At 34.1% G+C, this 27,237-nt stretch overlaps 3 protein-coding genes across 8 annotated transcripts; 1 reads left to right on the forward strand and 2 right to left on the reverse strand.

Annotated features, from left to right (window-relative positions):
- On the reverse strand, positions 5,184-12,240 carry LOC18589120. Its single transcript, XM_018128497.1, has 10 exons — positions 12,173-12,240; positions 11,302-11,459; positions 11,081-11,167; positions 10,124-10,251; positions 8,372-8,468; positions 8,190-8,267; positions 7,876-8,101; positions 7,239-7,462; positions 6,999-7,058; positions 5,184-5,701 (listed from the first exon to the last, which is right to left on the reverse strand). The coding sequence occupies exons 2-9, from the start codon at positions 11,401-11,403 to the stop codon at positions 7,002-7,004; spliced, it is 999 nt and encodes a 332-aa protein (XP_017983986.1). The 5' UTR covers positions 11,404-11,459; positions 12,173-12,240; the 3' UTR covers positions 5,184-5,701; positions 6,999-7,001.
- LOC18589121 lies at positions 12,610-20,010 on the forward strand. 3 transcript variants are annotated; one of them, XM_007013951.2, is made up of 9 exons: positions 12,611-12,738; positions 12,838-12,959; positions 13,056-13,159; positions 13,919-14,114; positions 14,221-14,313; positions 14,977-15,036; positions 15,154-15,228; positions 19,317-19,397; positions 19,563-20,010. In XM_007013951.2, the coding sequence occupies exons 1-9, from the start codon at positions 12,666-12,668 to the stop codon at positions 19,932-19,934; spliced, it is 1,176 nt and encodes a 391-aa protein (XP_007014013.2). In that variant the 5' UTR covers positions 12,611-12,665; the 3' UTR covers positions 19,935-20,010. The 3 variants fall into 3 exon arrangements, with proteins under 3 accessions (XP_017983823.1, XP_007014013.2, XP_007014014.2); XM_007013952.2 differs by having other exon boundaries at positions 12,612-12,959; XM_018128334.1 differs by lacking the exon at positions 15,154-15,228 and having other exon boundaries at positions 12,610-12,959.
- LOC18589122 lies at positions 20,058-24,095 on the reverse strand. 4 transcript variants are annotated; one of them, XR_001929606.1, is made up of 9 exons: positions 23,848-24,095; positions 23,263-23,404; positions 23,075-23,161; positions 22,388-22,515; positions 21,555-21,651; positions 21,399-21,476; positions 21,079-21,308; positions 20,610-20,833; positions 20,058-20,473 (listed from the first exon to the last, which is right to left on the reverse strand). XR_001929606.1 is itself a non-coding variant. In XM_018128335.1 (9 exons), exons 1-9 carry the CDS (start codon positions 24,042-24,044, stop codon positions 20,450-20,452), a joined length of 1,203 nt encoding a protein of 400 aa, XP_017983824.1. In that variant the 5' UTR covers positions 24,045-24,095; the 3' UTR covers positions 20,058-20,449. The 4 variants fall into 4 exon arrangements, 3 of the variants coding, with proteins under 3 accessions (XP_017983824.1, XP_017983825.1, XP_017983826.1); XM_018128335.1 differs by having other exon boundaries at positions 21,083-21,308; XM_018128336.1 differs by having other exon boundaries at positions 21,083-21,308; positions 23,263-23,646; positions 23,848-23,935.

Raw genomic sequence — 27,237 nt, forward strand, 5'->3', positions numbered from 1 at the left:
ATATGGTCATTATTTTGATGGATCGTGAAACCCTAATAAGTTTTCCTTAATTGTATAGTCTAGATTTAAAATGGGTTTTTGGTTTAAATAGTATTAACGTTACATTCCCACAAATCTACTAGAGAAATTTCATATAGGCCCAGTGAATAATAATTTCATGAATGAATAAATGTTGATGTATACTTTTATGTCATACATATGTGAGAGTAATGTACATTAAATTCTGTTCTTTTTTGTTCAAGGTAAAGAATTTATGCACTATATATGGGTATATAATTTTATTTCCAAAAAGGTATAATTTATATTTTAATGCCCCCGAAGTTAGTAATATAGGCATGGAATGTAGAACCGAATAGAAAGAAAGGATTTTCTGTTCATATAGGACCATGAGATCAAAAAAGGAAAATCCGAACAAATATAATACCCTAGGGATGATTATATAGAACTCTTCCCGCTTATTGTAAAAGAGTAATATGTTGCTGTCTTGTGTACGCATTTGGGGATATAGAAGTTGCTCTTGGAGCCTCCATGCGTGAAAAGGTCAAGTAAACACAAAAGCTAGCTAAAACAATGCCCACTTTTTCTATCATGCAAAATGCAAGCTAGCAAACATTTTCCTAGCATCGTGCTAGTATATGAAAATGGTTAGCACCCAAGAAACGAAGAAGGCTAGCTACAACGAGCCTACCTTTTCATGTAAGAAACCTTTAGCCTAGCTAGGTTGATTAGGGGCTAGGCTTTATCTAGATTTCAGCTCGATGGAGGAGCAAATGGCATTTGTTCAAGCAAAACTCGTACGAAGAATGTATCACGCAGTGCGAAGGAAGCCTATGAAGTAAGGATAGGTGGGATGGGGAGGCAAAGCCAATCTTTTTGTTTAAGGATCTGAATATGTAGAAGGTAGCATAAAGCCTAAGAGTTTGCTTGTGTATATTAATGTCAAAAGAGATGAAGGTTAAAGTCCTGGGCGTTTGGTTGGAGTGTCACCGTCTAGGGATGGTCCTACTAGAATCTAAATCTTTCTTACGACTCATGCTAATTAACCACCAACTGATTGTCAAGAATTAATAGCAACTATAAAAGAAGAGGAAAGGGAAGTTAAACATAAACGTCAAAAATCAAGTCACCTTAAATAGTTGCTCATAGTATAGTGTCTATTTATTTAAAGATCAACTGAGAAGCACAATCCCATCTATGATGATGGTACAGTCTCAATCATGCATGTATCTTGCATTATCTCTTTACATTCACGTACTACGCATGTGATATAATATAGTCAAAATTGTGTAATTAGGGTAGATAGAATAGTGTTTAGATTTTGTTTTTTGTATTAATTACTTTTCTTTCGGGCAATAAGGAAAAGACAAAAAAAAAAAACCCAATTCGATCGAGTAGGCATTGCATTTGAGAAAGTGAACTTGCTACCAAAACAAGTGCAGAAAACTGCACCCCTTGTGTAAAATTATTTCTTCTTTTCATAGTTTTCCAAATTCAACTTTGTCAACTTCAATTGAGGTCAACATGTATGGCAACCTCCTAATTTCCTTTGATTTCCATTTTAATCGACAAAGTCAAGTGTTGGATCAGCTCAATAGATTCTCTACTGCTGATCAGTTTCACACAGCCAAATGCCCTCTGATTAGAGTTGTTAAGCAAAATTCAATGAAATCCTGGCTAATGACAAAATTTTCAACGTCCTCCACCTCTACGTCTTTTTGTAGTTGGTCTCACTTGGAAAGCCTTAGTGAAAAATATTTCACCCTTTAGAGCCACCCTCAATTTTCTGTGATCAAGGGTTACAGTATCAAAATTGAAAAGCAGCAGATTTTATTTTATTTATTTATTTTTCAGAGTGAGTCTTGCGAGGGGCAAAGACAACAAACCCACATGACATTATAACTTGTACAGCAAAAGCAATATATTTTGTAAACTGTAAAGGCTACAAGGCTACGAGGCTACAGCTCAAAAAAAGGCTGCCCACAGCTCAACATGCAGAGGAACAAATTCTTACAGTTACGGCCCTATGAAATTAGACAGGTGAGAAGGCAAAATGACCAAAAATCCCAGTGCTAAAGATTTTGTGTTTGGTTTTTATGAGAGAAAAAGTTAGGCAAAAGACACTTCAAACATGCGCCCATAAACTGTGACCCCCCTCCCCAAAAAAAGCTGACCTCAAAACCCAGAAAGCTTCATGTGATGCGAGAAGTGAAAAGCATGGCACATAGGCCAACGACAAGGTCCTTTTGAGCAACTTTATGCAGAGAGATAAATACTGTACTGGGTGTAGTGGTACTATTGTTAAAAACACCGAGACTTTTCTTTCACCATGGTAACTCCCCTAGGCCATGGTCGACCCATTTATGCTACAGCCTTATATTTGTAGTTTCTGCTGTACACTTGACTTTTTCTTTGGCTTGTTTATAAGATGTTTGGTCGTGGAATCCTTTGCCTTTGTCCCCTCTCTCTCTCTCTCAAGCTGGCACTCGCAAATTCAACTTTCCATTTTACACATTAAATACTGGGTCCTGTGAAATTGCAGGAAATGCAAGGGAAAGAGGGTCATCCCCATTTAATGCAAAAAGCTAGTGGGGTTTTTGTCCAACAACAACATCCAACTCCCGGGATTGCCGCCGAATTCTAGTTACACTTGAATTCTTTTCTTTTCTTTTTTCTTCATTTTTGCATGTAAAACGAATAAATCATGTCCCCTTTTTTTTTTTTTTTCTAATTTTCATTTTCATTTTTCTTTCCTTTTACTAGTATTTTCCTTTTCTTAAAGGGAATAAATAGAGGGGTAAGGGATCACAGTCGTGGAATTTTTCACATGAGAAAAACATGGGCTACATCCCATAAGGCTACAACTATAAAACATATAGAGCACCGCTAAATATAGCTATCTTTGTTGGTTTCTCCTACGCATGCCTTGACGCATCATTATAATTCATGTCAATACTTGAACAATTACAAAACATTTGCCTGAAATTGGTATGCCAAATACAATGAACGCATCAATCTTTTAACAGAATAGACTTTCTGACTCTCTCTCTCTCTCTCATATATATATATATATATATTATATATATATATATGTATATGATGAAGACATGAATTTCCCTTTTTTGCTTTGTGTGGTTAGGCTCTAACGAAGATTTGTGATTGTGCGTTATTAAAAGGAGTCAATCATGCGTGTGTGCCTTTAGACTTGATTGTTTTACTTTTAGGGAGAGATTTGGACCCTTTTTTTTTTTTTAATTTTCATTCACACACCCAGTTTAACACGCGTTGCATTTTCGAAGTGTTGAACAGATGAACACGTGAATCTGCTTTTGCCTTTTCTTCTTTTTCTTTTCTGGTGGGCTAGGTTGTGGTCATGGGGGCCTTGCCCATGTCCAACAGTTGAGCTAATTTATGGGTGTGCAGGCTAAGGCCAGCAAAATTAAGGCAATATGTTTGCACAACCTCTTCGATTTAATTCAATAGTTGAAACCAAAATCAATCATTTTGCCATCTTTATATCACCAAACAGACATCTATTACCTATTTCCGTTTTTAACATGCACAATTTCATCTAGGATTCCCTATTGTTATTATTATTATTCTAAGATTTCTTAATTTTTGGTGAAGTGAAGGATTGATTCCTATTATCATGAAATTTAAATTCGAAAACAGATGAAATAATAAAAAATATGATTATTTAATTTAATGATAAGTACATGTGTTATAATGTATTTTCAATGACCAAAAATTCTTGAATTAGTGCACTGCCTTTTTTTTTTTGTTTTTTTTTTGTTTTGGCTTTAAGCTGGATATCATTTCACCTATTGATCAGATGCTTGCTGGATTGGTCCAAATTGATTTGTCATAGACAGATTAGACGGATAGAAAAAACTGGAAGAATTTCAAAGGCGTAGAAGGATCAGCCTCAAGTTGTTTTCATTCATTTCGTCCAACAATGTCAGAGCAATAAATATGAAAAATAGACATTCAACAAAATCAGCTCTCATTAAGCCTTCACCAATGATGCATGAATGTGCATTAGTTTGCTCTCTCATATTACCAATTCACGTAACAATCTGAAATCCCTGGATTAAGATTTCAAAAGTAAAAACTAGACATGCATATGTACACACATGTACATATATATATATATATATATATATATATATATATGTCATTCTCAGTAAAATTAAAAAATAATAAGATAAGCAACTTTGTTTCTCAATGTGCAAAAAGGAGGAAAAAGACGATAATAATTCACTGGTTTCCTCGGCATAAAATGAAGAAAAGAATCGAACTCTCGTTTTCTTAACTTTTTCTGTGTTTGGCAATGCTATGCTATGTATAGTCTACGAAATACAAAAGAAAATAAAACAAAGGAGTCACATCCTGTAGTGCACTAGGTCTAGTTGTATGAAACAATTAGATGCGTATTATTTTGTCCTTTCATGTTGATTGCAAGCAGGAATTCACATGGAATAGCTACAATGATTTAATGTCACCATAATTGAGTAGTTGACTACAGAATAAAAAAAATCGTCGATGCAAAGGGACAAAAAATACCATTTGTCTACTTTTCTCCTAACATATGATCCACGTCTAGTAATATGGCAATGGCTAACCCCATTTTTTTTCCTTTACATGGAGAAATTTGAAGAGGGTAATATAGAAGCCTCTCTGCAACTTGCCATATGACTCACGTCAAGACTCAAAAAAAGACTGATGGATGTGATTTTCGCATTGCATGTCCAGGACGTGAAAATCGTGGGTAGTCTGACTCCTCAATCTCAAATAATCGTGTAATACACGTAATGCAGAAGAGAACACCACGTGCCTTGATGCATCCATTCACATCGGCTAAATTACGATTGGATGACCGCCTCTAGATTTTTCTTAAATAACCGTTGGTTGATGTTAACATGTACATAATTATGAAATTGACTGATAGAGATGGGGGGCAATTGGAGCGGACTGTCTGTCTTCTTCAGTATCCTTGGGAAAAGAGTAACAGCAGTCGCTCACTGATTGCTTTGCTCAAGTGCTTGGTAATGCGGCAATCCTGAAAATGTTCAGTTACTCATCGCCTGAGACTGTTTAGAATGCTGATGGCAGCACACACAAAATCCTGAAACCTTGCAATCTCCATGCATCACAATTCTATTGCTGTTGGACTCGGATAAGATGAGTTACACAAACTAACCTTTCCTCTTCGATAATTGCAAAGCAGCTGTACATAAAAAACAGTGTGTCCAGACCAAGGCCCTAATACTGTCCATCATGAACACTGGAGCAACAACACAGCCCACACAAGTGAACCAAATTGAAGTCCAACCAAAATCAAAATTATTGTGCTCGAACCCAAACACAAAAACTTTTTTAAGTTACACCGGTCACAATGTTACATCAAGGCTCAATTGGCAAGTAATGAAGTAAAAAAATATATTACTTTCACTAACTTCAATTCTTCCAAAGCAAGCCAATCTAAACATTGCCCGTGCAAAATTTGCTCTATGAAAGCTGGTGCTGTTTATAGTAACTTCTGCTCCTGGCATTTCACTCACCTTCTGTCTACAATACACTAGTTCAATCCGCTAACATGGACAATCTGGTCTCCAACTGAGATTACCTGAACAATCCTTTTTTCAGGTCTGATTTATGGTCGAACACAACAAACCCCAAGTTTCTTATAGTTCCCAAACATTTCCTGCGTAAACACAAACATAAGAAGGCAATCTTCACTGCCATTAGGCCCAAGAAAAAGTATTACCTCCTTAAGAAGTGGCCAAAACTTAAACAATATTCCAATTTTAGAGAAATGTCTTGTTAAGTTTTGTACTATGATTGAAACCAACATTATCAGCACCATATATACCAATCAGTGTTTTATGGATTTTCTGTTACAGTGGTCTACACCGGTATTGGTACCTGTATGTTTGGATGTACCATTTTGTATTTTAATAGTTTTTATAACATATATCTAAAGTTTTCTAAATTTAAGAATAGTTCATAACATGACCTGAAATATACAACATTGATGCACATATACATGTAATTGTGTGTATGTAATGTCTGTATGTACATTTGTGAGTATATATGAGAAGGAATCCCATGTATAATAATGTACTAAATTAGTTTTACACCTTTTCATGTCTTTTTATACAATTTATATTTTGTTAATCCAACCATTCGATTTTATGCTCTATTCTCATAAATCATGCCTATCAAATTTCAAGTTAATTGAAAATGTCTAACTATTTGTTTGATAACAAATAAACTTTCAACTGTTAAATATATATATTTGAAAATTTAATTCCCAAATGTTTTCAACTATGAAGTAACTATTTTAAAGATTTTGGATAGAACATTATTGTGCCTTATGGCAACTGGTACACTTTTTCAATTACCTAGGTTCAGTAATAAACCTACTTCTACACAAAAATATCTCATTCCCTTACAATGAATAGGAGCTTGTACTGAAGCTTCTTCTGTTGTCAAACATAGACAACCAGTTCCACAAAGAATAAAGCTAATAGAAATTAGAGAAAAGCCAAAAGTACTACTTGGTATCAGCCAACTAGATACATCCATTTTACAGAAAATATCAACTCTCTATCTATAAATCATGCAAAAACTTTTCTTGCAGGTCGCCACTATTAACTAAATCACAGGGTGTGTTATCTAATTGATGATTTTTTCCCCCAATGGCTTCTCCAATAAAATGTAGAAGATACTAGTGGCTTTAAGTCACAATGTACTTGATTTGGCATATCTAGATTTGTCTCTAAACTACAAGGAGGTAAAATCTCCAACTCAAATGCTCATCAAATTCTCAGCAATGGAGAAATTATTATAGATTATTTTATGTGTAAATACCATGTTTATATTCAAGCCAAATACATAAAATTTCAGCATACTGCAATAATAAAAAATGGGTACTAGCAGTTATAAAATGGGTATGCTGACGCACTAGGCTCCAGTACATGCACCGATTGAGATTTTACCTTCTACTCTTGCTGAGAAGGAAAAATGTCATTGAACCAATTTGGTTGAAGGATAACATGCTGCAAAAATAAATTTCTGCACAAGTTAATCTCAGATCCTTGATGCTCCAACATTTACATAATGGATATCACAAGGGAAAAACAATTAGCAGATGAATTTAATGAATACATAGAATGGAAAGAACAAAGGGAAGGAATTGAGAACCAATTCATTCCTGGTATCAGAAACAATGCTGTTACCTTAATCTGTGTCCTATCATACGTGTACGTGATGTGAACAGATCCATCACTAGCCTCGATAACAGCGGGATAAGAGAATTCCATTTCCAAATTCTCCTCCAGTGTCAAAGCTTCATGCCATGAATCACCATCATCTGTGGAGAGTGCAACTTTAAGCACGCCCCTTGAGATTGTATTGTAAGCAAGTAAAACATGACCATCCCTCAGCTTAACCCCATCAATACCTAAAAATTGAAGCTCATGGTATAAGCCAGTAGGGGAAATTTGAAGGTAATAGGCAAAATTTTTCTTTCCATTTTCCATAGCATTAGCCAATAACTAATTTAAATCAAGGAAATACAATTCTTGAAGATGAGAAAACAAGTCAAAACCAAATTAATAATTTTAAACGATGCATAACTAAGTTATAGATTCCATACAGTCTACATTGAACCATCACAGTAAAGATCCAATAACTAATTTAAATCAAGGAAATACAATTCTTGAAGATGAGAAAACAAGTCAAAACCAAATTAATAATTTTAAAAGATGCATAACTAAATTATAGATTCCATACAGTCTACATTGAACCATCACAGTAAAGATAAATTTTCTTTCTGTTGGATGCCATCCAAGAAAAAGGGATTAACCCACCAACCTGAGTTTGGGTTGGGAAGCTCAGTAGGTTTTGCATAATCCCAGTTATGACCACCATCAATGGATTCTGACATACAAACTTTACCAATGCCATCAAAAGATCGCAACAAAACACGCAATGTTCCTTTTGCAGTAAGGTAAGGAACTGGTTGAATCACACTGAGAGATTTATTTTTAACAATAATAGGGCCATACTTCTTCCAAGACACACCAGAATCTGCTGTAACCTGTCGATGTAAATCATCAAATATGTCAACTGCATTTTCAAACATCATTAGAGTCCAACAGCTGACGTAGATGAGTCAGCATCACAACCTCAACCCATGCCCCCCAAGAATTCCAACTCTCTACAGATGATCCACAGAGCAAAAGGCCATTTTCCATCAAAATAGGCTGCGGATGAGTGAATACACACATGATCAGGAGATGTTATCAGAGCTTCATGGTTGAGAATATAGCAAAATATATGTAAATTTAATAACAAATTCTAGTCACACCTTGTTTTTAGAAGGTCCTAGTATGCCAGGAGGAAGTTGCTCTCTCTTTGTCCAAGTAACACCTTTATCATATGATCGCTTCATGCATCCACTCCACCTGTATTTAGTTAAAGTCAACAGTTAGAGAAGGTAAGCAGGATATATATTATTATAACAAATTCACATATAATAATAACATACAGACAGGACAAATAACTTCAGAATGCTCAGTCATATTTCATGTTCTTTTTCTACTTTTATTTTTTTGATAGAAACAGAGCGCATTTACAGCTTGAACCTAAAATCTCTATCCAAATCCCTACTGCCTTAGTTAAAGCCAAGTAGCATCTTTGCTTAACCATTTCCTGAGACATACTTAGATCCTGAAGATCTTAGAGTCTCCAAGCTAAACTTTATTCACAAAAGAACCGTAACAGTTTGGACTAATAAAGGATAAAACACAATTTAAGGGTAGCCTATTCCAAAATTTCAAGTATATAAGCAGAACTGCAGTCTATTCTTAACATGTCTTTGCTACAAAGTCAAAAAATAAATATTTGAATTGAGGCACTTTAATCCTTATTACAGGTTAACCTTAAACTACAGCAGAAAATTACTAACATAACTAAAACAGAATATGCATCTGAAAAAATAGCAGTTCTAAAACTATCTGGTAAGAGATCTATTTTGACAAACAACTGCAAAAAGAAAAGAGAACTAACAAGGATGTTAACCTTTTAATTTCTGTACCTTAAAAGATGCTTTATTTAGCTTTAATGTGTGCTGTAAGGCAAAAACAGTTTGCCTCAATTGACTTTAAATCCACTCAATGTATGAAGGTGCGCTCTTAAAGCTTCAATTGCTAGTAAAGCCTCATCATGTAAACATTGAAGCCTTTTTGAGGTTTTAGGACTTAATATGCATCCAAGGCAATGGAATGACTAAGAATAGAATAATGTTTCTGAGCAGAGAAGAGCACCCAGCCTTACTTCGTGTTTGACATGTTCCAAAGTTATAAGGCTTCAACAAGCATATGGCAAATAGTCTATGAAAGCCTTCAAATTTTCTATAGTGAAATGCTATCACCCATATTGTTGTGGCTATTATAGCACGAAAGAGTATGATAGGGAAACCGCATTATAATGTGTCATTTCCTTTCCTTTACACCATAATATTAGCATTGAAGTTAGAAAAGGACAGGAAAAGAGGGGTTTCTAAAGGAAAGGAAAGGAAAGGGAAGATGCTTGCCTTGTTTGGGTAGTAAAAATGAGGAAGGAAAAGGAAAGGGAGAGATTATCAAAATCCCTTGTTTGGTTAAGTTTTTAAAGCAAAAGAGAAAGGATGAATTATAATGCACATTTCTACTTATACCATTCTTACTAAAATAACAATAATGATATAAGCAATTTTAGCTGATCCTTTTGAGCAATGGGGGCTGTGTGTTAAAGTCTCTCTCTTTCTCTCTGGAAGGAGGGAAATCTTTTCGTTCCTTCAATTTGGTGATAGTTCATGGGGCATCGGTTGTTGACCTTCTGCTGAAATTTGGAACTCATGAAGAAAAGATTTGCATTTTGAATGACTCTTCTACAGTACATGCGATGTTCTATAATTGTGTTGCGTATTTAGGTTTTAACAATGCAATAAACTGAATCAACTTCGCAGAATAAGTGAAGAAGTTCTATAAAGTAGGCAAAAGAAAAACAATTGTTAGACCTGGCTATTAAATTTACAAAGAAGACTTTGTCAGAAAAAAATAAAGGGCTAGAAATTTACTTTTGAACCTCCTGGCCTATTTTATAGAATAACAACAATTCCTCTGATGGAAGTTTAAATAGCACGGGATTCCACATTGGGACATTGGGTTCTTCATCAATAATAACAGGTGGATACCAGCAGCCATCCTGCCAAAATAAATTTTCATGCATTTAAGTGAAAACAACTCTGTTAAAATCCTAAGAGGATCATATCACAAATATGCACACACATAGACACATCCATGCACACATGTTAAGGTATAAGTGGAAGAAAACAAAACATGACTAGAGTTTATAAAGAGAATAATAGGTGAAGGTAGTTTTTCCATGTTCTATTCCTGCCTTACAAGTACAGACAGATTAGACAATGGAAAGGCAAATAAGACTGCAGGCAAAAAAGACAGAAGAATGATGGACATAAGACGTGACGCAAGGGTGGTGAGGCATCCTTTCTCTAGTCTTATGTGTACACCTAAATATATGCTTAATGTAGCTACAGAGAAAAGGGAAAATGAGAGAATGCAAATCTACATGTATGAGAACACACGCTCATGCACACGAAAATTCATATAAGCAGAAGATGAAAGCTCTGAGGACCATCGCATAATAATCAGGAAAAATACTAATGGAAACAAATAGGGGCAGGAAACAAGGAAGAAGAAAAAACGTTCCCATATTATTTTCACTTGGTCAGTAAGATGACTCCCCTTTTTGTACATTAAGAGGCCTTTCCTAAAATGCTAGAGTAACCCACAAATTTCTTAAGATAACTAGATTGAAGTTCAAGCTCAATATTAAATAATGATGATGATGTTGATGATGATGATGAGCTAACAGAGATGACAGTTATAATAACAAATAGAAAAATAATCACAGTTACATCTGCTGAACATACATATTGGTTATCCTCATATAAAACCCTGGAAAATTCCAGGGAAGGAACCAATATCATGTTCAGCAAGTGCTAGACAATTACCTTGTATTTCTGCAACCAAATTTTCACATCAGGTGCTCCTTCAGAGGTACCTCCAAAATAAGCAGCTAAAAAATGACCTTTATCAACCTGCACAAATTGCATAGAAGCAATAAACAAGCCAAATTCTTTTGACAGAGGAACACTACAGAATAAAACCATAACATGCACACTCGCACAAAAATAACTGAATTATTTAATCTCAATAATGGTAGAGGCATAACCTCAACAATACTAGAAGCATGGCAACTTTTGAAGGGAGCAGAACCAGCGGAAAAGGTGAATTGCTCTCTCAGTGGCCCCTGAGTGCAACAATCTTTCTTCATATTTAAATTCTCAGGACTTCAAGTCGCCACAATTTCATATAATCTTAGCTAACTTTCTGCATAGTTTTTACAGCACGTCTTTAGGTCTTTTCAAGTCTTACCAAAATATACATTTAAGCAAACATGTGCACACTGAAACGCTAGCAATAACAGAATACCAACAAATAAATTTGTCCAAACTTTATGATTTTATCATGAAGTTTACAGTTGTTATATTCCTGTGGAATTAGGCTAGTCAAAACAATGGAAAAAATTTAAAATTTTTTTGATGTTAATAGAGTTAGGACTTAAAACAATGGGACTAAGGTTGACACTTTTCACCAATGGTAAATGACAAAATAAAACTGGGGTTCGCACAAAAATCTTGTCTATACTCTTAAGAGCCACGATCACATCATAATGTGAACAAAACAAGCATCAACCTCAAAGAATTCAGACACATCTATATCACAATGGAATTTTAAGAAATCAAGGTAAGAGTTGAAGTTTGTTGCAGATCCAGAACAGTGGGTGACACTGATTACTGAAAACAACAGAAGGAGAAGAAAACCAACAAAATGTTTCCTGCTGATTTCCACATATCCATTTGGCTTATTTAGTTTCATGAAATGGGTTTTTAAAGCAACAATGATGCATGTATAAACATGTTTCTATATATATATATATGAAGAATAGAATGAGAGAGATAAAACTGAGAAGGGTTGTGAAGAAGAGTAGCCCCCAATGTATAATTAAATGCTATCATAAAAATGGGGAAGAGAGAAAGTACCTAATACAGTTACAGTAGTAGGAAACTCCAGCAGGGCGAGAGAGGAGAGAGACAAAGAAAGAAAGAACGAGTTCACTTTACCAAACAGCTTATAATAATACTGTAGGTAAGCGGACCTCGGAGTAACGGTGCGTAGTAGAATAGGCCCAGTCTAGACACTCGTGTTTGGGCTTGAAAGTAAACTCAAGTACTCGTAGCATAGTAGGGTGGAAAGGAGTTAAAAAGCCTGGGCTTTTTTTGGGTTGAGATAAAATATTATTCGAACCCAACTTGTTTTCTAGCTAGCTCTAGCTCTGCTTGGACGGAATTTCCACTATCCCAAGCCAGTCAAAGACCCTCAAACCCGAAGTGAAGTTCCCAATGAAATACCCAACCCATCCCACGTCATGTCATGGAAAGGAAAGAAAATTGTTTCTACAACCCTACCCAACTAGCAACTGGTTATGTTAAAACCCAACTTCAGACTTTGATGAAAGAGTAAAAGTACAAATCCATGGCCTCCAGCGGATGCTCGATCTTAACATTGGCACTTGCTGCAGTGTTTTCTGCTTCTTCAGCAATCTCCTGTATCTTGTTTCTCTACCTTTTTTCTTCTTTATTCTTTTTATGTAGTTACCTTGAACTTTATTTCATATGTATCTGCATGTTCACCTTCTTTCTCTCAGTTTTTATATATAGGAAAAAATGGGTAGAATCAGATTCTAAGGTGAAAGAGCTTCAAAAATCTCTTAATTCTGCTTTGGAAAAATGTGCTGCAGAGAGACAAGGTCGCATTAGGGCTCAGCAGGTTCTTCCTTCTTCTCTTCTTCTTTATTGTTTTTATTCTTTATAGTATTGTTATTTCTTAAATTATTTGCTTATAAGAAAAAACAAATATTTGTAGGCATTGAGGAAAGCAGTAGTAGCACAACCCAAGTGTGAGAATTCAGAAATGACATCGTATCCAATGGCACCTATTGGTGTCATTCAATCTTGCTTTTCTACAAGGTGATTCTAAGAAGGCATTTTGTTTAGTAATTTCTAAATCAACCATTTTTTTCATATAAACTTTGATTGCAAGTACTCTTTTTTTTTTTTGCCATTGTTGCTATTTGCTGTAGTTTTCATTTCTAATGTTTTCTCGCTTCACAGAGGCCATGTTATAAAAAATTAATTTTACTGTGCAAAATGAAAGTTTTCATGACTCAAAGCCAGAATTGTTGACAAGAGGTAAATCCAAAGTTGGATTCCAATCAACTCATAGGAGGGCCCAAGTTGGATCAATCTACTAGTTTAGTGAACGTGGTAGATTTTTTTTCTTAATAACTAATAGTTGAAAGAGCAGTCCCCGAAAGACAAACCTTCAAATATTGGCCAAAAAAGAAAACTTTAAATAGAGAAGGATCAGATATGAACTAAGGTAACAATGAAAATATTGTTTTTTGTAGAAAAAGTGAATGATACTGTACAGCCAGTGACTTAAATTAATTATCTGGGTTCCTTTCCCTTGTTTCAACCATGTTAAATATTTTTCTTTGCTTTCTGCATTTTAGTTCCACAGTTGTGGAAAAGTGCATCAACTGCAGTCTAGCATGATGACAGAGATTTGTCAATAAAAAAGTTTATTTTTTTAATAGAAGCTATGCAGTACTCATGCTTGTCTGGGTAAATTTTCAGATCAATGCCTACTACTAATTTATCTGTTGTTACTCAAGCATGGTGCTTGATTAATGCTAAATGACCAAATTCCATGTATAATTTGTGCAGGAATGGGACCCCCAGGCAACCTCTACTTGTCCCTCTAGCGAGGGCGTGTTTGGTTTTTGATTCAGCTAGAGTTCCTCCCGCATCTCTTGAGGGCCTTGAAGAATACTCTCATTGCTGGATTATATATGTGTTTCATTTAAATACAGATCTGGAGAAGTTATGGAAGCATCCATCTAAATCAAAGTTTAAGGCCAAGGTTTGTGACATTGTGATAATTGAACACTTGTTATTAGTTTTTTCTATCACTTATGATCATTTCTTATCATTGTTAAACTTCTATGGAAGGTTGGTCACTTTAATAGGTCAGAGTTCCTAGATTGAAAGGTGGAAGGATGGGAGTTTTTGCTACACGATCTCCACATCGACCATGTCCTATAGGACTCACTGTAGCAAAGGTATGGAATCCTGCATTGATGTGTTATTAATGCAACAGAATGTTCACCAACTGTTGTCTTTCGACTGATATCTGACATAAATGCGTAAAGTGGGGTTTAAAACTTTAGAAGTTAATATCTGATGAAAATTTTTTTCTCAATACTTAAGGGAAGATCATTTCAGAAATATGATACGTGGATCTTTTGGCATTGCCACACCAGGGGAATAGTTTTTCATATTTAAGGATGAGAAATGCTGCAATAAGCAAGTTTAATTTAGCCTGTAATACTAGTGATGATTTAAAGAATCTCTGATCCAGTTTGGCAGAATGCATCTCTGTCAAAAGCAGCCATTGGATGTCAACCTTTCTGTCTGCCTTAAGTGAATTTCTGAATCATCATGGAGGATTATGGCAAAGCGTTGTTGGTATACATGAAATCAAGATTTGCAAGCTCTGTGACTGCACTTTCCTTCATAGCTCTGCGTGTGTGTGTGTGATTATTCTTGTTTTGCCAATTATCATTTTTCATAATGTCTTTTCTACCACTGTAAAAATAAGAAGTTATGCGCAGTGGTGAAGTTTTTCTTATATTGAAGTTCATAACTTCTAAAAGTTAGAACCTTAGACATGCCTTTAAAAAAGGTGTATTCACTTTAAAACTATTATACTCTTCATATTTTAGGTGGAGGCAGTGCAAGAAAATATGCTTCTACTCTCTGGCGTGGATCTAGTTGATGGAACAGTAAGTTCTCATTTCCTTACTTCACATTGATGGCTTTATCTTCTTCTTCCCAGTTTGATGTGTTTTCTTGACAGCTATAAATATAAATTCTACTTCTTGAATGAATTTTATTAACAGCCTGTACTGGATATCAAACCATACGTACCATACTGTGACAGTATTGAAGGAGCAGTGATACCTAATTGGGTCATGGTATTTCCTCTTCTATGGTTCTTTAGCTTCCAGTTTTATTCATACATGCTGTTAAGAAATATCATTTATTCTATTGCAACTTTTTTCCTTGAATAAGACATCCCAACTGGTTCTTTTGCTTCTAAATTTAGTTTCTTAGGAATACAACATATAAGGCTGTAAATTTTCCTTGAATAAGCTATCTTTCATGAATTTGATACATACATACATACGTACGTACGTACGTACGTACGTATTTACATATACACACATATACACATTTTTTTCTTTTTTGACCCTGGCATTTTAAGTGCAAAATCTGGATGTGACTTTTGGTGCAGTTATTTTAAGTGGCTAATATTTACCTGCTATCAGTGTCTGAGTTGCTGCTGCTAGGTACCAAAGGGTTAAACATTGTTCAAAAATTAGGTCAGACGCATGCATAAGTAGTTGCCACTTGCTAGATATGGATGCGTCTTTAAGATCAGAACCATTAATATTTGATAAGCTTGGAGTTGCTGTTCTTTTAGTTATGTTGTAGACACTAAATTAAATTCATTAGCATATAAGTAGAAATTTGAAGAACATTTATATTGTTATCGTGTTTGAATAGTTGTAAGTTGAGAGTGGTGAATTGGAGAGAAGTTATTGAATTTCTCTTGTATGAATTGTGTAAAAGGGGTTCTTTTGGAAGAGGAAGAGGTAGTTTTGGAAACATCTAAAATGGGAATGTTGAGCTTGGCAAAGAGAGAGACTGGAGCATACTTTGAAGTACCTAGTGTTGTGGTAGGTGGTGGAACAAGATACGGGGAATAGGAAGTAGGGAAGTTTGGAAGAATAAAGGAAGAGAGGGATGTAGAGAACAATGAGGGAGGAGATTGTAAAGAGTGAACTTAGAGAGAGAATAAAAAAAGCCAAAAGCCCACCAAATGAATTGCGAAAACCAATATATATAGGCCAAAGGGTGCAATGAATGCAACCAATGAGAAGATGCCGACTGGCAAGGTATTAAAGCCCTTTTCTAGTCAATACAAAGGTTACTAGGGTCATTTGGGGTTATTCTAAGTTCTGTGACAGCAAACCTGGAAGTGTGCTCTTTGTACTAAAAGGAAGAAGTAGGGAATGGTCAGGAGGAAGACTTTTTAACTATTTTCATATTTGAGTCACCAAGTTAAACTCTTTGGAACATCTTAAAAGCCTGACCACTCATTCTAGACTGACTTTCACTAGCTCCGTATGGTAAAATAACCATGTCACTTGTTTCTAGTTTCTTCCATTGCTTCATGCAGTAAAGGCTTTGCTAATTGATTTGGAGTACTTTCACTATTTCATGTGATGATGTAATTCATGCAGTATAGTGTGTAATTTACACATTCTTCACGTGAAATAATCAAATCGGCATCTATACGACTTTGATATTATAATATATTATTTTATTCAAATAAAATATTATTTTTATTTTGAAATTTTTCACTCACCTTCTAGAGCTTTTAACATCTCAATGGGTCCCAATCTACTTCCATATCACCTTTTTGATTCCACTGATTCGCCTTTCAATAAAATAATATTATTTTAATATTATTTAATCGCATGATTATTATTTTATTGTAAACATTTCCTTCTACCATCTTATAGTTAATAATATTATGTTCGACCTTAATTCTCCTTGATTATCCATAATTAAGCTCAATTGACAATTTATTAAAGTATAGGGTGTTACAAATTGTCACTTGTTTCGGGTTACTTGCACTGCTTCACGTGGTAAAGCAACTGTGCTACTTGTAATAGATTACTTTCACTGCCCCATATGTGATGTAGTTCCCTATAAGATGATTTTATTAATTCTAAAGAGATAATATATTAGTAATCAAAATGCAATATCTGTTGCGATTCAACCTCATGTTCAAACATGAAATTAATCATGAAATTAAAAATATAATATATCGAAAAAATAAACTAGCATTTAATCAAAGAAACAGTTGAATTTTACAAGATCAATATTTGTGTTTTTTATGTAATTTTCAAATTAATTATGAACATTTATAAGTTTAAAAGTTACTTGCCTTATTCTAAATATCGTAATCAAGAGTCAATTAAATCTAAAACGCTTGTAATGAAGTAAGTAACCTGAAAAGAGAATAAGATAATCTAAAATCTTACAGTTGAAATCTATGCTTCACTTTTAGGATTCGTCAAATCTTTAGCCATTCAAGTGTTTAGCCTCTAATAATAATCCACATAGTTATCGAATAAGATCTTCTCAAAGGTAGGATTTTACTTGTACTAGTAAGTTTTGTTTTTTAAAACAAAACGATTAAAAGTTCTTGTCGAAACTTATTTCTGTAAGATAAAGTAAATTATTTTTCTTTTCTTAATTTTATGAAACAGTTAAGAAGTGGCTAATGGCTTAAAATTTTAGTTGGCTAATATAAAATATTTGTATAGTCAAACTAAGTTGTAATCTTAGATACAACGGTTGTATTTATATTTAAGTAAGTCTTTGTGAACTTAATTAATTTTCTCATTTTATTTTGGTCTGTTTCGATTAAATTCAACTTAATAATTATTTTTAATTAATTATAATAATGTTACTTAATGTGTGACTTATTAGACTTCTAATATGTTGATAGTAAATATAAATTTTAATCAAATATTAATTTGATAATTGATTTATATTTATAGATTATGAGTGACATCTAGTAATACATCATGATCACTCAAATGTTAGAGAGTTAAGTAATAAGTTTATTAGTGCAATACGGTTCTTTCATCAAATATCTTGGATATGTTATAAAGCATGGCTCAGTGTCTACTTGTAATATTTTATATTAGTTTTCATAATTCATGACTAATTTTAAGAATTAAGGAATCTAAGTTTTCTCAAATTCATCATGCTTTGACTAAAGACTTCATACAAATTAATCAAAAATTGAAAACAACTGAAACACATCCTCTCATATCACTTAAAGTGATGAATATTTTTTTAATCACTTATTCACATTCTCATGCTTCATGACGTACCTGAAAACACCCTGTTTAGGCATTTAGTCGTATCTAGACCCATCATTCCTCATACAAGATGACGTGGTGTCTCACGTTTAAGGACTAGTCGCACAACTATCACATGAAAACATATTTTATAGACACTTGAGTGAAGTACCAAATGGAGTTCTCATAGCCGGTCATGTTTAGTGAACTTATTCTTTATCAAGCACCTACATGTTATTCTCAAGTATCTCATATATTTCAATTTATGAAATTGATTGCTTACTTCTCAAGTAAGGAAGTTTAACATATACTAGTTTTTGAACATTGTCAATGTCTTATCTTGACAATACAATGATCAAGAACAATTTTAAGAACATGGCTTTAATGCATAATGATCTCATAATGATAACAACTTTACAATTTTCTTGAAAGGTTTTAATGTTCCATAGGCTTCATCCAATTAAGACTTAATAGCTCCTTATTATTGCACTAACATGAAGAAAAACTTTTATCGCATATAGTTATGCAATTAAGTATGCATTAAATGACAATATTTCTATTCCTTGACCAATTCAATTGGCCCAAGGACATATACCAACAGTATCATTGGCGTGCAAATTGAAGATAGAAGTGAAGAGATGAGAAGAGAACCTATCATGTAAAATGTCCTTGCAGTCTTTCTTTTCATTTCTCTCCATGAGTAAAGAGATTTTGAGAGACATGAGACTAGCTAAAGGATTTTATGAGTATGTCCTATAAATATACTGAAAATAAGGGTGGAAAACTCCATTGTCGTTAAATCATTTGTGTTTGCTCTTTTTCATTATTGTCTGAAGTCTAAATAACAGAAGAAAATTGAATTTCACTTAAAATCATCTTTTTATCTATTGTTTCGGTAATTTCCCCCTCTTCTAGTAATCCAAATTTGCTAAGAAAAATATGCCCCAATGTAGTCATAAATACTTGAGAAAGAAGAATTGAAGTTTTTTTGACCATTTAGCTGCTCATTGACAGGTTTAACTGTTAGCAAACTATGCCACCCTCCATCTTTCCTTTTCCATTAATCTCATCATGTGCGTCTGCCTTCAATTTCTTATGAAGTATGCCTAAATTTTGTTCAGGTAGACAGTATGTTATCAGTTGCTTCTGTTAGCTTCTCTGATGACTTCCCTTCCTCACTCCTGGACTGCTGGAAAGCAGCGGTAAGTATGCTGGCGTTTTTCTATGGTTCTAAACAAAGCTTGATGATGTAGGATCCATGTGTCCAATCTGAAATGCTTAATTGGTTTGTTGTTTGTCTGCAAGAATTTTGTTTTTTGATTGGGTAGGAAGCTATTTGTTGATCCAAAAGAATGGGTTTGTTTCAGGCGAAGAATTCCCTCTATTCATCACCAGATGAGCTTAAAAGCTTGGTCAAACAAGTGCTTTCTTGGGATATTCGATCACTGTCTCAGAGAACTCGACCTCATGATACTCTCATAAAGATAGGAAATGGTGACACCTCAGATAACACTTCAGATATGAATGATTTTGAAGATGGAGAAGCTTCTGGGCATGGAAGTGAGCTGGCTCCTTCTGGAGAGATAATTTATCACCTGATTTTGGATGGAATGGACTTCTCTTACAAAATTGATTGCAATGGCAATGTCATTGTAGAGAAAGTCGATCTTTCATCCCGCATCCCTTTTGGTAATCAAAAACGTTGTAATTACCTGATGTGGAAAGACAAACTTATGTAATTGTTTGCTTTTTGAAGCATGATATTATTCCAATTCTCAGTACTCTTTATGTTGAATTTCTCATAACATCTTTATATTTTGCTGCACAAAACTAAGAATGGCAAAAAAATAAGCATAAAAATGACTACAATGGCTATTCTTTTTATATAATTTTTTGTTTTAAAACAGTAAGTACAGACTATCCTCATATGATCGGCACTTCGAATAATACTTCTGTTGAGAGAGGCCTAATGCCCTGGAGGGGATCTTCAAAGAAACGCAAATGATGCTGTAGTTCATCAAAATAGTTGTCATTGAATCTGCTAGAAAGCTTATCCTTGGGACGAATCTACTCATTTTTTTCAAGTGCTTGGAATTCAACTTCATATCAAAGCTATGGCACTGGCAGAAAGTTTCAATAATGAAAAGGGGTTACAGGTAGCTTTAAGATGGTTATACACAGGCTCTGAAACACAGGTTGAGTGGAAAAGATGCCTCTTATTCTTCTGGCTGACGGAGGTGTATAAATCACTGGGTCAATTTGGTTGAAGAACAACATGCTGCAAAATTTCAGCTAAAGTTAATCAGCAAGAGGAAAAAACAGTACTAGACAAATAGAACGAAATGAATTTCCGGGTGAAAATGAATCAAGGGAATGAATTGATTTATTTCTGGTATCAGACACTACATTCTTACCTTAATCTGGGTCCGATTATACGTGTAAGTGATGTGAACTAATCCATCACTAGCCTGGATAACAGCAGGATATGAGAATTCCATTCCCTGCGTCTCTTCCAGGGTCAGAGTGTCTTGCCATGAATCACCATCATCTTTGGATAGGGACACTTTAAGGATACCCCTTGAGATTGTATTATAAGCAAGTAACAGATGACCGTCTCTCAGCTTGACCCCATCGATACCTGATAGACAACATTCAAGATATATGGCATGGGCAAAGAAGACATTAGTATTCCTTTTCATTAACTACAGTTGCCAACTTAGTAGAGAACAAGTGAAATTTTCAATAGAATTAAAACCAAATTGATTATGTCCGAGAAACCAAAGGAATCAAAAGCATTCTAAAGTGAGCTATTCCAATCAAGATAAATCTATCTTTAGTTGGATGTCAATTTACAACCTATATACTATCTTGCAAGAGTCATACCAACCGGAGTTGGGGTTGGGGAGTTCAGTGGGTATGGCATAACCCCAATTCTGTCCGCAATCAAATGATTCTGCCATACAAACTCTACCAATGCTATTAAAGGATCGCAATAAAAGGCGTAAGGTGCCTTTTGCAGTCAGGAAAGGAACTGGCTGAATCACGCTGAGAGTTTTGTTTTTAACATATATAGGGCCATACTTCTTCCAGGTTCTTCCAGAATCTGCAGTGACCTGTTGCATGTGATTTACAGAACATGTCAACGCCATCTTTGAACATAAAAAGATTCTCACTGCTCATGTAGTTGAAATCATCATAACAACCTCAGCCCATGCCCCCCAAGAATTCCAACTCTCCACCGAGGATCCACAGAGCAAAAGCCCGTTGCCCAACAAGAGAGGCTGCAGGTGAGAGAATTGCATGCGTGATTAAGAAACATTATCCGAGTTCATAAGTCACAGAAATTTTTTTAATCATACCTTGTTCTTAGATGGTCCTAGGATGCCAGGAGGAAGCTGTTCTCTCTGTGTCCAAGTAACACCTTTGTCATATGATCGCTTCATGCACCCGCTCCACCTGGATTTTACTAAAGCCAACAGTGAGCAAGGGCAAGAAAATTGTACAATATGATTTATTAGTTGCTATTAAATTCAAATATCATGACGACTCAAGTCATATTTTAGAACAGGAAAGCCGAGTTTTTCAATGCTACACTCTACTTGAAATTAAGTCCTTTAACTGTTCAAAAAAACTGGAGGACTAACCAAAGTCCTGAAAACAAATTAGTGGTACCCTATTGTGAACTGTCAAGGCAGTAGAGCCAGAAGTGAAGTCAGATTGTATTGAACATTTTTATTACAGAACTTCAATTATAACATTATTGTTTCCGAATATAGGAATTTAAATCCTTGTTTCAGGTTAATGTAAACTACACCACAAAGTCACTCAAATACAGAGTACTATCCAAAACAGAATTTGTGAACGCGAAAAGTAGTTATTGAAAGTTAAAACCATTTGACCATTCCATGACACTTCATCCAGACCAAAATCTTATATATTTCTTGCCTTTGGCCTGCCAAAATTCTAGCTTAAATTGCCAACCCTCTGCAGATACATGAGGTCATGGAAAGGACTCATACACATAAGAAAATTCTACAGTAAGCTCATTCAGATCTCAACAATGCAAATAAAATGAGTGAACTTTGCAATGTGAATGAACTCATTGTAAGTATGTATACAAGCAAAAAGCAAAATCAGAAAGTATAGTCAGGTTTTAATCTACTTTTGAGCACCCAATTGCTTAGAAATTTACTTTTGCACGTCCAAGCCTACTTTATAGAACAATAGCAGCTCCTCTGATGGAAGTTTAAATAGTACAGGATTCCACATCGGAACATTAGGTTCTTCATCCGTGACAATAGGTGGGTACCAGCGGCCACCCTGCCAAACAAATTTTCATTAATTAAGGTAAAAACTCTTAGAATCAATCCAAAGAGCATCGTACTGCAAATAAGTTGGTACAAGAAACACACATAGAAAAGTGGAAGGAACCATAGCACTAGCAGAGAAAAGAGAAGGCAAGGGGGCACGCCGCCTTTCTACTGTTTTTTACCTAGGCAGATGACATGCAGATGATGGAGAAGTCTCGAAGAGCAAAAGCATGGACATAACAAAACGACAGGGGAGGTGGGGGATGGTCTTTGGAATGAGGAATCCTTTGTGCAAAACACAAGAAAGCTTGAAGGAGGCAATGCAGATACACTCGAAATTAAGAGATGTAAAAATGTTTACACTGGAAGCAATAAGTAGCTGGAAAAAGACCATCATAAGAGGAGCGTGCCACATGCCAATTAAGGTCACAGATAATATAACAGAAAAGGAAAATAGGCAGAGTAGCATCAGCAGAACATGCATATTCCCATTCTCCTAGAAATCATAAAGAACCAATCAGGTGAAAGACTGAAAACCTTGCTGTTCATCTTATGAATTAGATAACTACCTTGTACTTCTGCAACCAAATTTTAACATCAGGTGCTCCTTCAGATGTCCCTCCAAAATAGGCAACCAAGAAGTGACCTTTACCAACCTGCATGTTAAATTAGTGGCAACAATAGAGTGAAGTGAGATGATGTTGGCAAAGGAACACTATAAATTAAGAAAAACACAAAATCAGATGAATTGCATGACCTCAACAATGGTAGAGGCATGACAACTAGTGAAGGGAGCCGAACCAGCAGGAAATGTGAAGTCCTCTTTCAATGGTCCGCTAATAGAATGACCTTGCTTCTTATGGAAACTCCCAGTACTTGAAGTTGTAGCCTTTCTACATCTGCACCGTTGTTTTGGGCCTTTTGGCATAACTTTAGGTCTTCTTTTGAGTTCAGTGAAAATATAGATTTTATACAGACTTGCACATAGAAGTGCATGGGAGAGAATAACAACAGGATTTTTGTAATTTTATCAGGAAAGCCAACGACCAATGATTTGTGGTAGGCACCCATGTCTTGGTTCAAATCCCCAAATTCACATGCTCAAGAGAATCAGGAAAATTTTCATTATTTCTATAGGCTGCTGTGGCATAAATTAGACCAGTCAAGAAAACGTAATTTCAAAGTGACATTCCTATTAAGAACATCACTAACGACTGATTACTATCACACATGAAATTAAGCTTCTTTGTCCCAAAATTTTGTCTTGCGGGGACAATGATCATGTCATAATGTGAACAAAACAGGCATCAATATCATAGAATCAATCATATGAATAACAAACCTGGAAAAATCCTGATGAAAAGACTGAAGCAAGCGGCGGGTGTCCCACACCACAGGTTTGGGTTTGAAGCTGCTTCTATGGCCCGGAAATGAGACATGAAAGTCGGAGAAGCTAGAAGCTGAAAACAACAAAAGGACCAGAAACATAAACGAAGACAGCAACAGGACAAGCAAAATGGTTCCAACTGATTTCCCCATATATGTTGACTATCTAGTTTTGTTTCATGAAAATGAGCTTCCAAAACAGAACTGTTGTTGCATATAAAAGCAGCAAAAATGTAAGCCTAAACCATATATATATATATTCATCTATCGAGGAGACAACATGGGTTGTGAGCATTTAATGTATTATTACAATAATAAGAAGCAGGCAGTACCTACCTAATACTGTGACTATTCAGAGAGGAGAGTCCAGAGAGAAATAGAGAAAGCAGTGTAATGAGAGTTGTTTTATTTATTACAATAAGCTGAATTTCTTTTTGTTTTTTCTTCTTAGAAAAAAAAAAAAGAGTGTGACTCACAAAAAGAAGGGAAGACTGTTGCAATCAGTTCATGAAAACCCCAGCTAAAAAACAAAAAGAAAAGTTTGAAGTAACATCAAGTGGCCGCAGAGAAACAGGAAACAAAATGCCAAAAACATTACCGTCGTGTAAAGCATGCAACCGGGCCTTGCAGAAGAAACAAAACGTAGAAAATATTTAAAACAACATTAATAACTCAACTCGAAGAAAGCAACTTCGCAGGGAAAAACAACTCCGTGTTAGTATCGTCAAGGATTTTTAAACAATAGAAATGAACACAAACTTAATTTCCCTTTCCCATATTTTATGCATTAATGCAAAAAAAATGGATTACTACATATGAATGTCTCCAAAATTGAGTTGGAATTAAGAATAACATATATAATAAAATTGAAAGGAGTATTAGGAAGCAAATTATCAATGTAAAAGAAGAAATGAAATACTTTGTAGGGGGAGGGATTCCAGTAGCTTGTGCAATCAAGTGCTTAATATATTAGTAACCATAATATCTTATTTAACCTTAATAATATATATATATATATATCTAATATAATATCTATATTTTTTAAAAAATTCAATTGGATACTTAAACTTTTATTCTTTTTTCCATCAATATATCTCACTATAGTTTAGAAAATCCACTGACATGTTAATGGATCAATCCAAATGCGTATTGTAATCAAACAAATATCACGTCATTTTGTGAGTTGATAATTATAATAGATACTTGGTAGGTACACGATATAATCTTGTTCTTTTAAAAATTTTAAAATTTTTATATTTAAAAAAATTATAAAATTAAATTTTATTTTTTAGAAAATAAAAATTTAAAATTTAAAAAAAAAACTCTCTTTTGTTCTTTCTTTCCTTCTCTCCCCAATCCTCTTTCCTAAAAGCATTTTTTTTTACCTCTTTTGCTTCACTTTTACTTAGTTTATATAAAAATATCATCTTAACATAAGTAGCCACCTTAGTGAAGAAAACCTAAAGCTAAAAAGAGAATTCTACCTGTATACTTTTGTGTAGGATTTGAAGGATTTTCAAGAATAATTTGAAGAATAAACAATTAAAGACTATTTCTGGATTTATCATCACAAGGTGAGTAAAAACCCTCTTTTAAACTGAAGAAAAATATTTGATTGATTTAGAAAAATTTAGATTAAAACTAAAAAGGAAATCTGCTGAAAGAATCAAGTTTTATATAATGTGCCATCATTTTAAGTCTTGTTTTGTATTGATTTATGGAAGTTTTTCCATTTGGGTTATATACAATTGGACAGCTATATGAGTTTTTTTTTCTATTGAACTAGACGGAAGTAGATTCTGAGTTGCCTACATAAATATATTATTTTTTTTGTAAAGACAATGAAAATTGCCTAACAAAAACTAAAACTACAAGGGCAATTTTGAAAAATATTTTACAGTGTACTTTTCAAAAAGATATAATGATGAGCATTGATTTATGAATGATTTAGTTTGCTCGTGTGACGAAAAATGTATCTATGAATGATTTGATTTATACAACAATATAAACAATGTATATAAATAATCATAAAACAATATTTGTCATATGTATAAATTAAATCATTCATAAATCCATTTTTTGTCATACGAGTAAAACAAATCATTTATAAATCAATATTCATCATATTTTTAAACCCAAAACAGAAAAAAACCATATGCTAAAAATAATCAAATAAAACGTTTGATTCTTTTCAAAAATATACATATATGATATTTCGAAACAAGTAAAGTGTGTTAAGATATTAAAAACTCACTTCCTCTCAAAATAATCGAAAGCCTTATAATAATGATTTAAACATATTACAAACAATCTAAATCTCTAAAATCTATTTATCACATAAAACTACACAAAATAATTCAAACTCTCTTAAATCAGAAATCTAGACAACTTATACATCATTTACTAAAATGATTATATCTTAAGCTATGAGACTCGAAATCGAGATTCTTTTAATGCATTGAAAACTAGATTCAATAGGCTTTTTATCCATATAAATTCCAACACTTAGTTCACTGTGGAAAAGTGCAGAATATTTTCAAAATCGCCTATGACGTTTCTATCAGGCAGTTTGCACTATTTTTACAAAAAAAAATAATCTTTACATAAGAAACTCGAAATCCACTTCCACTTAGATCATTAGAAAATAGACTCGTGTTGCTTTTGCAACCATATATAACTCAAATAGAAAAACTTCCATAAATCAAAACAAAACCAAACTTAAACTGATGGTACAATATATAAAACTCGATTCTTCTAGTAGATTTCCTTTTCAGTTTTAATTTAAATTCTTCTAAATCAATCAAATATTTTTTTTCAATTAAAATAGTGTTTTTGCTCACCGTGAGATGATAAATCCATAAATAGACTTTGATTATTTATTTTTCAAGTTGTTCTTGAAAATCCTCAAATCCTACACAAAAGTATATTTATGAAATTCTCTTCTTAGTTTTAGGTTTTTTTTCACTATAGTGGTTGTCTATGTTTAGATGATATATTTACGTTAACCCTAACTGTATTCTAGTAAATTTCAATATAAGAAAATGGTTTAGGCTTGATTATTTTAAAATCTTATTTATTTCACTTTTGATATGTAAATACCTTATCCCAAATATTATTTAGACTGGGGTATTACATTCTCCCCACCTGTAAAAAATTTGGTTCTCGAAACTTGATTTATCTTTATTTTCAAATAAGTAGAGATATCGTTTCCTTATATCCTTTTTCATTTTTCGATGTTGCATCTCTTGGTGTATAATTGTTCCATTAGAGTAAAGTGCTAAATTCAATATCTTAAGACTTGTTCCAAATTTTTGAATCATCCTACATAACACATGATCTTAACTTT

Source organism: Theobroma cacao, chromosome 9, assembly GCF_000208745.1.
Source record: "Theobroma cacao cultivar B97-61/B2 chromosome 9, Criollo_cocoa_genome_V2, whole genome shotgun sequence".
Classification (NCBI taxonomy): domain Eukaryota; kingdom Viridiplantae; phylum Streptophyta; class Magnoliopsida; order Malvales; family Malvaceae; genus Theobroma; species Theobroma cacao.